Here is a 15,395-nt window from a genome sequence, read left to right on the forward strand (position 1 = left end):
AGAACATCGGTTCTTTACGGTTTGGGGATTTTTTTGTTTGTTTCTTGGAAACATCAAATGCAGCTGCATTATTTCCTATCGTCGGCCATTTGGTTACAGGGAAACTGTAGAAAACATCGACCATCGACTTGGAATGTACGTGAATTTAAGGGAGGTCTTCTTATGCTGTTGCTAGCAGTCGAGGGATGTTTCGGAATAGAAATCTGTTTATATTTATACATAGTATTTCCAAAACAATGTTTTATTGATAACAAATATCAGTAATCACAATTGACAAGTAGATAAGAGTATCAAAGATTACGTTATCTATTATAACTCATTGAAACATGAACAGTAATATAGAAGTTACTGCAAAAATATTGGATTCTATTGAGGATTCGTGTTTCCTTGATATAAATCACACACAAACTAAGACAACTAAATGTAATTATGTGGTTAATATCGGCATTTTATCAATGATAATTGTTATTGTGTTTGGTTATCAATATTTATCATACGAAAATGGAATTCAACAATTTACTTTTGGAATAATATCACAAGCGTCAGGTAAGTCATTCATAATAATGAAATTTACTTTTTCTCTTCGCACTGTGCGGGAAAAATCGCGACCGCACGAATCCTACTGACTGCGCCAATTAAGTTTTCAGAAAATATATTATTAAAAATTTATTAGACTCAAAATTACGATATTTTTTCAATTTTGAACGAACAGAATTAATTTTACAAGGGAATTAACTACAAATCATTAAAAAGTGTTTACAACTATACTATTTTTATATCAAAATAAATGCTGACACATGTTTACAAAATATGACTTTTTTGCGTATTAGTTTTCTTCAAGTAACTGCTCCATCCTTAAGAATGAAAAATAAAGGAGGTATTTTCAGATCCTCTTCTTTATTCAAGTTCATTTTCTTCTTTCTTCTTTTCTTCAATTTTCTAATTTCTTAAAAGTTTTCAGTAATTTGAAGTCCCATCCCTCGATGTACGTAGATTTCGTACTGTAGTATTAAAATACGGAAAAATCGCGACCGCACGAATCCTACTGACTGCGCCAATTAAGTTTTCAGAAAATATATTATTAAAAATTTATTAGACTCAAAATTACGATATTTTTTCAATTTTGAACGAACAGAATTAATTTTACAAGGGAATTAACTACAATTATTAAAAAGTGTTTACAACTATACTATTTTTATATGAAAATAAATGCTGACACATGTTTACCAAGTATGACTTTTTTGCGTATTAGTTTTCTTCAAGTAACTGCTCCATCCTTAAGAATGAAAAATAAAGGAGGTATTTTCAGATCCTCTTCTTTATTCAAGTTCATTTTCTTCTTTCTTCTTTTCTTCAATTTTCTAATTTCTTAAAAGTTTTCAGTAATTTGAAGTCCCATCCCTCGATGTACGTAGATTTAGTACTGTAGTATTAAAATACGGAAAAATCGCGACCGTACGAATCCTACTGACTGCGCCAGTTATATTTTCGATGTCCGATATATTATTAAAAATTTATTGAATTCAAAATTACAATTGAATGAACATAATCGACTTCACAAGCGAATTAACTGCAATGAACGATTTTTCGCTGGTATCTTTTTGGCAACACTATTTTTGACAGATGACGCGTGAATCGTGTCTTGAGTCATTGTCAAACTCGATCAGTTTGGTCTATAATTCAATAGATTTACGAACGAACAACGCTTGGAAATTATTGAATTTTATTATCGCACTTTTTCCAATTTATGGGTAGTTTGGTCGACCTTCTGAGGGAACTATTCGGAAGCTTGTGACTAAATTTCGAACCCAGACGCAAACGTCGAGTGAGGACCGAAGAAAATATAGCGGCAGTGTATCCGCCAACGTTGGGGCGGTATCCGCAGCAATTGGAACACTTTGTGGAAAATTTTGCGAAAGGATTTGGATGTAGAACTTTATAAGATACGGCTGGTGGAAGAATCGTAGCCACCCAACGTCTAAAATTTGGGGAATGGGCGCTGGCAAAGTTGGTTATGTTCAGCGATGAAGCTCATTTCTGGTTGAATGGATACGTCAACAAGCAAAATTACCGCATCTGGAGTGAATACCAACCAGAAGCATTGCAATAGCTACCAATGCATCTCGAAAAAGTCACTGTTTGGTGTGGATTATGGGCATCTTCTTCAACTGTGAATGGCGAGCGTTACCGTGTGATGATTGACGATTTGTTTTGCCCCAAATTGAAGAAAGACACGCGAAACAATGACCAAATTGAGAACCGCCTTCGGTGAACAGTTTGGACCGCCTAGATCGTGCGATTTAACGCTTTTGGACTATTTCTTGTGGGGCCGTGTTGAGACTGATGCCTACAAGGATGAACCAGCAACTATTGACATACTGGAAGCCAATATTGAAGCATTTATTCGTGAAATACCGGTCGATATGTTGGAGCTTGCGCATGGGCTATCTCAAGCGGAGCCGCAGCCAACATTTGCATGAAATCATCTTCAAACATTGAACTATACTGATCGTTCTATCGATTCCAATGAAGATTTCGTCAAATTTTTTTGTAGGATGAACGTTAATTGTAATCTATATAACAAAACAAAGCCTCGTTCAGATCCACTGATCCACTAGATATTCACCTCTAGATCCAAGACGACGGAATGCATCTCTGGATGATTTTCCTCACTTGGGTTCCAGGTCACACTAAAATTAACGATATGGCAGATATCCCGGCAGGAAAACGTCTTCTATATGAAAATATTTTGTTACCCACGTCGATTTATGGTTAAATGCAAATAATCTACATCTTTTGGTACGGGTCTGCGAAAATCGTTAAATACTGTACCATGATACCATAAAAATCGAAAGTAGAAGGTTTTTCCAGTGAATAAAACTTATTTTCGGCAGGTACACTCCACGTCGTCTCAATAAAATAAAAATAATTCAAGATTAGTGTAGAATATCTTATCAAGTTTCGAAAGCAAATAATTAAATTACAAACCGGGTTCATTTAACCTAATTCAATATGATTACAACGAAAAACTGTGAGCTGAAACGATGACATCGACGTTTGCATGCCATCTTGCGATTTTTTCAACGTTTATTGTACTGTGCGATGCTTTTTACGTGTCTCAAGAAAAATATAAAATCGAACCTTTTATAGAAAAAAGTAAGTTTGGTTTCAACATAATTCAAACTCGATATTTAGTTATTTTATTAAATAAACTTGGTTTTTGATCTATTCTAAATAAACGGAGTGATTTTGAAATGAAAATATTATTTTAAATATACGTACGTCGATTATCTAAAAATTATTTGACATTGATAACCTTTAAATATAAATAAATTACTATACAGGGACTTTGTGAGGAAAATTCGGGATTGGAAATAATACTGTGAATTTCTGAGTTATGGGTCGTTAACGTTGGAACATCAAAACTTCTAGCCAAAGACCAGGAGTGGCTCGGGCTCGATGGTTAATAATCGCAAAATTTTACAGGGACAAAATGTACAATCTGAAATAAATTTTTCAAAAAAAAGTTACTCGATACAATTTATTCGTTCGCCAAAAAGAGAAATTCCGAAAAAAATTGTAATTATTTATTGAAAATACTTACAGAAGGTAATCAAACACTTCTAATAGAACGAATTGAGGGAAAATAATATTTTGTTAAAAATCTATTGAGCAAAATCATTTTTGCTACGTTTAGATCGTACAGGTTGTCCCTGTAAAAGTTACGGATTGTTAACCATTGGGCGTGATCCGCCCCTGGCCTCAAGATAGTGTAGAATCCGTCGAACCCACTACATGAATTTAGAAAATAAGCTTAAATATGGGTAAATATGGGTTCCGATTTCGCAACAAGTCTTCTTAAATGAAGACACATTCTATAATACGAGGTACATCCACAAAGTAAGTTACGTTTCTATTTCTGTCATCGATAAAGCTGCGACCGATCATGCGCGGCAGTTACTCGGACTTCAGCAGAATAAATTAGAGCCCTAATTGACGAAACTGTGGTTCGTTTCCTAAATGACAAATTAATAAATATTTTTCCGTACCTGTACATGTTTGTTTTTTTCATATAACCAAACTTGGGTGGATATACCTCGTATTCAAACAATTTGAATAATAAATAATGTCTGTGATTAGTATTCGATTGGGAAGTACGTGCAGATAAGAAAACTTTTCGAAAAATTTGGAATCATTAAAATATTCCATTTCAAATTTGATAACAACGAACGTAGTTTAATGCAGGTACGTGTTTTGGAAAAAGAGGAATTTTTGGTACAAAATATAAGCTGTAGTATACGAGGACTGTTCCAGAAGTACCTGGCCCAATGAGGAAAATTTTTCAACGTAATTTCCTTTTAGATCCATACAAAAGGGGGCTAAAAGGCCATTTTTGCTTGATTTCTTCGCTCAAACGTAACAATAAGTGTTCATAAAGCTTGCCGTTGATATTTTTTTTTAGTTCCAATATAATCAATGGAAATTATCCCACGCGCATTTTAAAAAAACCGACGCCATGACCTAGCCTGCAGGTGGAACAGTATTTGCCTTCTTTGGAGGTGTTTCTTCTTTGTTTCGACTGTTCTTTTGTTTATGGTATGAAATGATGCAAAAATCCGGCTCTATTTTTGTAAAACTTCGCCAAATACTCGATGGAAACATCTTCACGACGTTGTTTTTGTTCCATTTCGCGCACAGCTTTCTCATGACCAGATTTTTACTGAAAATGCGATGTACTGCACTTTTTGAAATGCCTACTATGTCTGGTAGCTCGCGCACTTTCAGTCGACCATCATCTAGTAGTTTCTAGTGGATTTTTTTCAACATTTCTGCAGTCGTCACCTCTTTTGGTCGAACATAGTACTGTTGGTCTTCGCGGGGCGTACGGTCTCGTTTAAACTGCGCTACCTAATATTTTATTGTTGATAAAGAAGGATCAGTCTCACCAGAGTAGAATCTACTTCTTTTTCATTGAGTTTGAGGTAAAGCCTTTCAAATAAAACACATAGCAATGGCCGGTGTTTTCTATGTTTACAATTTCAATGAAAACTTTCGCTATTGACGGCTGACAGATACTAAACGACATGGCGTCTTAAAACTTGTGACATATGATGTATAGGTTAAGTACTTTCTTATAAAGTGATATTTTTGAAGTAATTACCGCCATCTGTAGGTCAGGGACGAGTAATTTATTTTCTTGCAGATTCAACGATCTCAACATACGGATGTATAAATAATGTATGCAATCTAAAAGTATTAAAACAAAATGAGACACAAGTCAATCTTGAATCGTGTAAAAGGGACTGTTTATATTCAAATTTGTGGCCAATTCCAACAACTGTCGGAATTACGAACCTATCGGAATCATCGTCTAGAAAAAATCACATAACTTTATCTGTTACAAGTCCGAATAATGTGAAAAAAGATATCAATAGAGCTTTTGACACGTTCATGAATTATTTACCATCTTCATCTAGATCAGATATTAATTTAACTGATATTTTGATAAAAATAAATGTTAGTTCAGAAGAGCTTCGACCGACGTTACAAACCGATGAGAGCTACTATATTTCAATAGAAAAAAACAACAAAAGCGTGATTGTAAATATAGAATCGGAAAGTTATTTCGGCGCTAGACACGCTCTGGAAACTTTGAGTCAACTAATTTGGTTCGATGAAACGTCAGAAAATCTTCAAATTTATCACGGCGTGGAAATAAAAGATAAACCCGCTTTTCCTCACCGTGGTCTTATGGTCGATACGTCCAGAAATTTTTTCCCAATTAACAAACTATTAAAAGTCATCGATGGTATGGCGGCCAACAAACTGAATGTTTTCCATTTGCACCTAACCGATTCCGTGAGTTTTCCCATAGTTTTACCTAGTAATCCTTGGTTGGCCAAATACGGAGCTTATAGCCAGAAGAAAACGTACACACCTGACGATATAAAAGGTAAGGAAGTTAATATTTACTCTCTTCTTGTTTAATTTAACTTAAGGAATCGTTATAGCGCTTAATTTTGGTGTTTTTGGTCAAATATTTGCTGCAATTGTAAAGCCGAAAGTAGCTGCACTGGATTATAGACTGATCTGTTACGTAACCTCACTTTTTAGTGTGCTTGCAAACTTGCCACATACCCTGCACCCAAAGACAACCATTGGGAACGTAGAAGCTGTAGAAAAACTCATTTTGGGAGTACGACGAAGACTTCTGAAAAAAATTCCAGCTCTGTAACTTTATAATAACGTCTGGTTTATATTTGAACCACTTCCGTATATGCGCAGAAGTTTAGTTTATTGTTTCGTGCAAGTAGTTGACATTGACAAGTCAGCTAACTTTCGTAAAATTTGAGGTTATGAGTTTGTTTACTTTTACTGTTTACATAGACTTAAATGCAACTTCTTGCACGTTGTATTACATTATATCATGCGGCCTTAATTTGGCATTTGACATAAGTCTCTTGTCATTTCATTATAATTGTCATTAATCTAAATTTCATAAGCAAAAGTGAAAAATTTCGTAACCTCAAATTCCATTTAATATTGTGTGGTGGAAAAATTGTCAAATTTTCAAATTTGTTGTCATTAACATCTTATATATTAAAAAAATTGATGATTTCCATTCCGAGTCCGTTCAGGCGTTCTACCCAACCGATTTGCTTAATTTTTTTTTTCAACGAAAGGTATTAATGCACAGATCGGCCATCAACCATCGGATTTCATCTAATTTCCACCATTCTCAAGTTATACTCAAATGCGATTTCCCCCTGTACATTACTTATGGGAGTTTTTCACATACACACCTTCTATCCTCAATATCTCAGGTTCTATCCAAGATAGAAACTTCGTTTTGGTTTAAGAACACTCGCTGACACACCTTCTTTCTTTTGAGTTTTTGAACACTTAAATCGGTTGAGTTGGAGAGGAGCTAAGCGCGGACATTCAACGTGGGGTTATGGATTTTTGTAGGTTTTTGGCAATTTTCTACATTCAAAGATCTATATCTCAGGTTCTAATATAGCTACAGAGTTCGTTTTGATTTAAAAACACTCACTGAAACACCTTCTTTCTTTTGAGTATTTGAACACTTAAATCGGTTGAGTTGGAGAGGAGCTAACCGCGGACATTCAATGTGGAGTTATGGATTTTTGTAAATTTTTCTAGCAATTTTTCTACATTCAAAGATCTATATCTCAGGTTCTAATATAGCTACAGAGTTAGTTTTGATTTAAAAACACTCACTGAAACACCTTCTTTCTTTTGAGTTTTTGAACACTTAAATCGGTTGAGTTGGAGAGGAGCTAAGCGCGGACATTCAACGTGGAGTTATGGATTTTTGTAGGTTTTTGGCAATTTTCTACATTCAAAGATCTATATCTCAGGTTCTAATATAGCTACAGAGTTCGTTTTGGTTTAAGAACACTCACTGAAACACCTTCTTTCTTTTGAGTTTTTGAACACTTAAATCGGTTGAGTTGGAGAGGAGCTAAGCGCGGACATTCAACGTGGAGTTATGGATTTTTGTAGGTTTTTGGCAATTTTCTACATTCAAAGATCTATATCTCAGGTTCTAATATAGCTACAGAGTTCGTTTTGGTTTAAGAACACTCACTAAAACACCTTCTTTCTTTTGAGTATTTGAACACTTAAATCGGTTGAGTTGGAGAGGAGCTAACCGCGGACATTCAATGTGGAGTTATGGATTTTTGTAAATTTTTCTAGCAATTTTTCTACATTCAAAGATCTATATCTCAGGTTCTAATATAGCTACAGAGTTAGTTTTGATTTAAAAACACTCACTGAAACACCTTCTTTCTTTTGAGTTTTTGAACACTTAAATCGGTTGAGTTGGAGAGGAGCTAAGCGCGGACATTCAACGTGGAGTTATGGATTTTTGTAGGTTTTTGGCAATTTTCTACATTCAAAGATCTATATCTCAGGTTCTAATATAGCTACAGAGTTCGTTTTGGTTTAAGAACACTCACTGAAACACCTTCTTTCTTTTGAGTTTTTGAACACTTAAATCGGTTGAGTTGGAGAGGAGCTAAGCGCGGACATTCAACGTGGAGTTATGGATTTTTGTAGGTTTTTGGCAATTTTTCTACATTCAAAGATCTATATCTCAGGTTCTAATATAGCTACAGAGTTCGTTTTGATTTAAGAACACTCGTTGAAACACCTTCTTTATTTTGAGTATTTGAACACTTAAATCGGTTGAGTTGGAGAGGAGCTAGGCGTGGTTATTCAATGTGGAGTTATGGATTTTTGTAGATTTTTGGCAATTTTTCTTTTTTTTCCAAAAAATCGTGACTCCAAATCCCCAAAGCTGATTTCGATGGATTTTTTTGAAATTTGAAGTGCATCTGATACGGTTATTCTCAAAAAAAAAGAACATTAAAGCTCTAAACGTCTTATTTTATCATTTTTTGAAAATCGTTTGTAATTAACGAAGTAATTTTTCAATTTCTCATTCTACAGGGTTGATAGAATACGCGAGAATACGAGGAATAAGGGTAATTCTAGAAATCGATACACCGAGTCACGTGAATGAAGGTTGGAATCGGGCTAATACGGATACAAGTAAAATAATAATTTGTGGCGATGAGGACGTTACCAATGGTCATTTGAATCCCGACAACCCTCGAACTTTCCAATTGCTGAAATCGATTTATGCAGATCTAATTCAACTAGGAACCGATAGGGAAACGTTTCATATCGGAGGCGATGAAGTTAATTTAGATTGTTATGAGAAAACGGAAGCGGCTAGGAAATTTGACGACGTATACGACTTTTGGGTCGATCTGAATCATAAGATATTCGAAGTTGTCGGCGAAGCTTTTCGTAACGAAACACCAAAAAATCTGGTGATATGGTCGAACGATTTAACCAGCTACCGTTTACAGAATTTGAAATATTCTAATAATTTGGTAATTCAATATTGGTACGGAAGGCTAGATCCTATAATAAAAAATGGAAATAAAATTATATTTTCCACTGTTGGACATTGGTATTTAGATTGTGGTTTCGGGCCTTGGAAACCGAGCCAAGATACTGGAAGTTGTGGTCCTTACACGCATTGGAAAGTTTTTTATAACTATAGACCTTGGGAAAATTATCCTTCATATAAAAAACAGTTTCTCGGTGGAGAAACGTGTCTTTGGAGCGAACAGGTTTGTGATTTATTATTATTATATCATTTTCTACATGGTGTTCTAAATGAAAACAATATTTTACTTTACAATAGGGAAAAAATAAGGAAATTGCACTGAATTTCCCAGGGATAATTCGATAAACTCGTGATCGTGGTTGTTATTAATATTAGACAACTCGTGACGGAAAATTAAGCAGCTCGGGATTTTAATTATAGAAATAAATATCATTTTCTACATGGTGTTCTGAATAAAAACAATATTTTACTTTACAATAGGGAAAAAATAAGGAAATTGGACTGAATTTCCCATGGATAATTCGATAAACTCGTGATCGTGGTTGTTATTAATATTAGACAACTCGTGACGGAAAATTAAGCAGCTCGGGATTTTAATTATAGAAATAAATATCATTTTCTACATGGTGTTCTGAATAAAAACAATATTTTACTTTACAATAGGGAAAAAATAAGGAAATTGGACTGAATTTCCCATGGATAATTCGATAAACTCGTGATCGTGGTTGTTATTAATATTAGACAACTCGTGACGGAAAATTAAGCAGCTCGGTATTTTAATTATAGAAATAAATATCATTTTCTACATGGTGTTCTGAATAAAAACAATATTTTACTTTACAATAGGGAAAAAATAAGGAAATTAGACTGAATTTCCCATGGATAATTCGATAAACTCGTGATCGTGGTTGTTATTAATATTAGACAACTCGTGACGGAAAATTAAGCAGCTCGGGATTTTAATTATAGAAATAAATATCATTTTCTACATGGTGTTCTGAATAAAAACAATATTTTACTTTACAATAGGGAAAAAATAAGGAAATTGGACTGAATTTCCCATGGATAATTCGATAAACTCGTGATCGTGGTTGTTATTAATATTAGACAACTCGTGACGGAAAATTAAGCAGCTCGGTATTTTAATTATAGAAATAAATATCATTTTCTACATGGTGTTCTAAATGAAAACAATATTTTACTTTACAATAGGGAAAAAATAAGGAAATTGGACTGAATTTCCCATGGATAATTCGATAAACTCGTGATCGTGGTTGTTATTTATATTAGACAACTCGTGACGGAAAATTAAGCAGCTCGGGACTTTAATTATAGAAATAAATATCATTTTCTACATGGTGTTCTGAATAAAAACAATATTTTACTTTACAATAGGGAAAAAATAAGGAAATTGGAGTGAATTTCCCATGGATAATTCGATAAACTCGTGATCGTGGTTGTTATTAATATTAGACAACTCGTGACGGAAAATTAAGCAGCTCGGTATTTTAATTATAGAAATAAATATCATTTTCTACATGGTGTTCTAAATGAAAACAATATTTTACTTTACAATAGGGAAAAAATAAGGAAATTGGACTGAATTTCCCATGGATAATTCGATAAACTCGTGATCGTGGTTGTTATTAATATTAGACAACTCGTGACGGAAAATTAAGCAGCTCGGTATTTTAATTATAGAAATAAATATCATTTTCTACATGGTGTTCTAAATGAAAACAATATTTTACTTTACAATAGGGAAAAAATAAGGAAATTGGACTGAATTTCCCATGGATAATTCGATAAACTCGTGATCGTGGTTGTTATTAATATTAGACAACTCGTGACGGAAAATTAAGCAGCTCGGGATTTTAATTATAGAAATAAATATCATTTTCTACATGGTGTTCTGAATAAAAACAATATTTTACTTTACAATAGGGAAAAAATAAGGAAATTGGACTGAATTTCCCATGGATAATTCGATAAACTCGTGATCGTGGTTGTTATTAATATTAGACAACTCGTGACGGAAAATTAAGCAGCTCGGTATTTTAATTATAGAAATAAATATCATTTTCTACATGGTGTTCTGAATAAAAACAATATTTTACTTTACAATAGGGAAAAAATAAGGAAATTGGACTGAATTTCCCATGGATAATTCGATAAACTCGTGATCGTGGTTGTTATTTATATTAGACAACTCGTGACGGAAAATTAAGCAGCTCGGGACTTTAATTATAGAAATAAATATCATTTTCTACATGGTGTTCTGAATAAAAACAATATTTTACTTTACAATAGGGAAAAAATAAGGAAATTGGACTGAATTTCCCATGGATAATTCGATAAACTCGTGATAGTGGTTGTTATTAATATTAGACAACTCGTGACGGAAAATTAAGCAGCTCGGTATTTTAATTATAGAAATAAATATCATTTTCTACATGGTGTTCTGAATAAAAACAATATTTTACTTTACAATAGGGAAAAAATAAGGAAATTGGACTGAATTTCCCATGGATAATTCGATAAACTCGTGATCGTGGTTGTTATTAATATTAGACAACTCGTGACGGAAAATTAAGCAGCTCGGGATTTTAATTATAGAAATAAATATCATTTTCTACATGGTGTTCTGAATAAAAACAATATTTTACTTTACAATAGGGAAAAAATAAGGAAATTGGACTGAATTTCCCATGGATAATTCGATAAACTCGTGATAGTGGTTGTTATTAATATTAGACAACTCGTGACGGAAAATTAAGCAGCTCGGTATTTTAATTATAGAAATAAATATCATTTTCTACATGGTGTTCTGAATAAAAACAATATTTTACTTTACAATAGGGAAAAAATAAGGAAATTGGACTGAATTTCCCATGGATAATTCGATAAACTCGTGATCGTGGTTGTTATTAATATTAGACAACTCGTGACGGAAAATTAAGCAGCTCGGGATTTTAATTATAGAAATAAATATCATTTTCTACATGGTGTTCTAAATGAAAACAATATTTTACTTTACAATAGGGAAAAAATAAGGAAATTGGACTGAATTTCCCATGGATAATTCGATAAACTCGTGATCGTGGTTGTTATTAATATTAGACAACTCGTGACGGAAAATTAAGCAGCTCGGTATTTTAATTATAGAAATAAATATCATTTTCTACATGGTGTTCTAAATGAAAACAATATTTTACTTTACAATAGGGAAAAAATAAGGAAATTGGACTGAATTTCCCATGGATAATTCGATAAACTCGTGATCGTGGTTGTTATTAATATTAGACAACTCGTGACGGAAAATTAAGCAGCTCGGGATTTTAATTATAGAAATAAATATCATTTTCTACATGGTGTTCTGAATAAAAACAATATTTTACTTTACAATAGGGAAAAAATAAGGAAATTGGACTGAATTTCCCATGGATAATTCGATAAACTCGTGATCGTGGTTGTTATTTATATTAGACAACTCGTGACGGAAAATTAAGCAGCTCGGGACTTTAATTATAGAAATAAATATCATTTTCTACATGGTGTTCTGAATAAAAACAATATTTTACTTTACAATAGGGAAAAAATAAGGAAATTGGACTGAATTTCCCATGGATAATTCGATAAACTCGTGATCGTGGTTGTTATTAATATTAGACAACTCGTGACGGAAAATTAAGCAGCTCGGGACTTTAATTATAGAAATAAAAACAAAAATGAAATATATTATATCTAAAGGATTTATAAATTCTAGGTTGCAATTTTTGGATTTTCCAATTTCACAACGTGGATTAGATTCCAAATTCCAAGTAATAATGAATCTGTGACGAGTCGTATTATGTAATCGGATAATCATTTTTTGACCACATCGAACTGGGAAAAGCCGATTTTCACTCGTTTTTTGCTTGAAAATGATTTTTTTGACATTTATAAACTTACGAGAAACTTTTTGCAACAAATCGAGCTCTTCGAATTCAATTTCTTACCAAAATCAGTTCCAGGAAAGTTCATTGGAGTAAATGTCATTTTTTTAAAAAATTTTACTCAAAAAAAAAAGATTTTTTCACCACATCGACCGGGGAAAAGCCGATTTTCACTCGTTTTTTGCTTGAAAATGAGGTTTTTGACATTTATAAACTTACGAGAAACTTTTTGCAACAAATCGAGCTCTTCGAATTCAATTTCTTACCAAAATCAGTTCCAGGAAAGTTCATTGGAGTAAATGTCATTTTTTTAAAAAATTTTACTCAAAAAAAAAAGATTTTTTGACCACATCGACCTGGGAAAAGCCGATTTTCACTCGTTTTTTGCTTGAAAATGATTTTTTTGACATTTATAAACTTACGAGAAACTTTTTGCAACAAATCGAGCTCTTCGAATTCAATTTCTTACCAAAATCAGTTCCAGGAAAGTTCATTGGAGTAAATGTCATTTTTTAAAAAAATTTTACTCAAAAAAAAAAGATTTTTTCACCACATCGACCGGGGAAAAGCCGATTTTCACTCGTTTTTTGCTTGAAAATGAGGTTTTTGACATTTATAAACTTACGAGAAACTTTTTGCAACAAATCGAGCTCTTCGAATTCAATTTCTTACCAAAATCAGTTCCAGGAAAGTTCATTGGAGTAAATGTCATTTTTTTAAAAAATTTTACTCAAAAAAAAAAGATTTTTTCACCACATCGACCTGGGAAAAGCCGATTTTCACTCGTTTTTTGCTTGAAAATGATTTTTTTGACATTTATAAACTTACGAGAAACTTTTTGCAACAAATCGAGCTCTTCGAATTCAATTTCTTACCAAAATCAGTTCCAGGAAAGTTCATTGGAGTAAATGTCATTTTTTTAAAAAATTTTACTCAAAAAAAAATGATTTTTTCACCACATCGACCTGGGAAAAGCCGATTTTCACTCGTTTTTTGCTTGAAAATGATTTTTTTGACATTTATAAACTTACGAGAAACTTTTTGCAACAAATCGAGCTCTTCGAATTCAATTTCTTACCAAAATCAGTTCCAGGAAAGTTCATTGGAGTAAATGTCATTTTTTTAAAAAATTTTACTCAAAAAAAAAAGATTTTTTCACCACATCGACCGGGGGAAAAGCCGATTTTCACTCGTTTTTTGCTTGAAAATGATTTTTTTGACATTTATAAACTTACGAGAAACTTTTTGCAACAAATCGAGCTCTTCGAATTCAATTTCTTACCAAAATCAGTTCCAGGAAAGTTCATTGGAGTAAATGTCATTTTTTTAAAAAATTTTACTCAAAAAAAAAAGATTTTTTCACCACATCGACCTGGGAAAAGCCGATTTTCACTCGTTTTTTGCTTGAAAATGATTTTTTTGACATTTATAAACTTACGAGAAACTTTTTGCAACAAATCGAGCTCTTCGAATTCAATTTCTTACCAAAATCAGTTCCAGGAAAGTTCATTGGAGTAAATGTCATTTTTTTAAAAAATTTTACTCAAAAAAAAAAGATTTTTTCACCACATCGACCTGGGACAAGCCGATTTTCACTCGTTTTTTGCTTGAAAATGATTTTTTTGACATTTATAAACTTACGAGAAACTTTTTGCAACAAATCGAGCTCTTCGAATTCAATTTCTTACCAAAATCAGTTCCAGGAAAGTTCATTGGAGTAAATGTCATTTTTTTAAAAAATTTTAATCAAAAAAAAATGATTTTTTCACCACATCGACCTGGGAAAGGCCGATTTTCATTAATTTTTTGCTTGAAAATGAGGTTTTTGACATTTATAAACTTACGAGAAACTTTTTGCAACAAATCGAGCTCTTCGAATTCAATTTCTTACCAAATCAGTTTTTCCATTAAATCTCTGTTCCATAGGTTGACGTTGATTCATTGGAAACGAGAATATGGCCGCGTACTGCTGCGTTCGCTGAAAGGGTATGGAGTGACTTGCCCTTTTTTGACCCTCATAATGTCGTTACTCGATTGAGTGCTCAAAGAGATAGACTCATTCAAAGAAACCTACAAGTTGCTGCTATTTGGCCGGAATGGTGCACTCATCATCCAGGAAAATGTTGAAATATAATTGCTAGGAAAGATATGATAAATTTGAAAAAAAAATGAAAATAATGTTGTTTGTATTATCATTTTTGTAATTGTGATCCACTAAGAATGATCTTCACCAAATACTCTAAGATTTAGAACGTTTTATCTTGTGGCAATAAAAAGATATCAAACATTTTGTATAATTTATTAACATCCCCTCATTATTCTCTGAGGTATTTTGAAATTATCACTATATTAAAAGCATGCCGTGTGGAGATTTGCAGGCAAACTCCGTGTTCTTGAATCACGTCTGCCTGCCAAGTAGGTCTTGCAAAAACTGATCTAGGCGGGATTAAGTTAGATTTCTTCTATGCTCTAAGGTGTCCAAGTTTCTGGTCAATTTCGAGTCGCCCATAAGT

The 15,395-nt window shown here is 33.0% G+C and overlaps 1 protein-coding gene across 2 annotated transcripts; it reads left to right on the forward strand.

The window, feature by feature from the left end:
• The first annotated feature begins 310 nt into the window (after nucleotides 1–310).
• LOC130448775 (probable beta-hexosaminidase fdl) lies at nucleotides 311–15,169 on the forward strand. 2 transcript variants are annotated; one of them, XM_056786284.1, is made up of 4 exons: nucleotides 311–546; nucleotides 5,204–5,953; nucleotides 8,479–9,170; nucleotides 14,809–15,169. In XM_056786284.1, exons 1-4 carry the CDS (start codon nucleotides 327–329, stop codon nucleotides 15,007–15,009), a joined length of 1,863 nt encoding a protein of 620 aa, XP_056642262.1. In that variant the 5' UTR covers nucleotides 311–326; the 3' UTR covers nucleotides 15,010–15,169. The 2 variants fall into 2 exon arrangements, with proteins under 2 accessions (XP_056642262.1, XP_056642263.1); XM_056786285.1 differs by lacking the exon at nucleotides 311–546 and adding an exon at nucleotides 1,379–3,156.
• The last annotated feature ends 226 nt before the right edge of the window (nucleotides 15,170–15,395 follow it).

This window comes from Diorhabda sublineata, chromosome 9, assembly GCF_026230105.1.
Source record: "Diorhabda sublineata isolate icDioSubl1.1 chromosome 9, icDioSubl1.1, whole genome shotgun sequence".
Lineage (NCBI taxonomy): Eukaryota > Metazoa > Arthropoda > Insecta > Coleoptera > Chrysomelidae > Diorhabda > Diorhabda sublineata.

Bases quoted from the DNA above. Each gene is read 5' to 3' on its own strand.
- LOC130448775 (XM_056786284.1), top strand. From the start codon at position 327: ATGAACAGTAATATAGAAGTTACTGCAAAAATATTGGATTCTATTGAG. The intron at 547-5,203 runs GTAAGTCATTCA...ATTTTCTTGCAG, and splicing joins AATAATATCACAAGCGTCAG to ATTCAACGATCTCAACATAC. The intron at 5,954-8,478 runs GTAAGGAAGTTA...CTCATTCTACAG, and splicing joins CACACCTGACGATATAAAAG to GGTTGATAGAATACGCGAGA.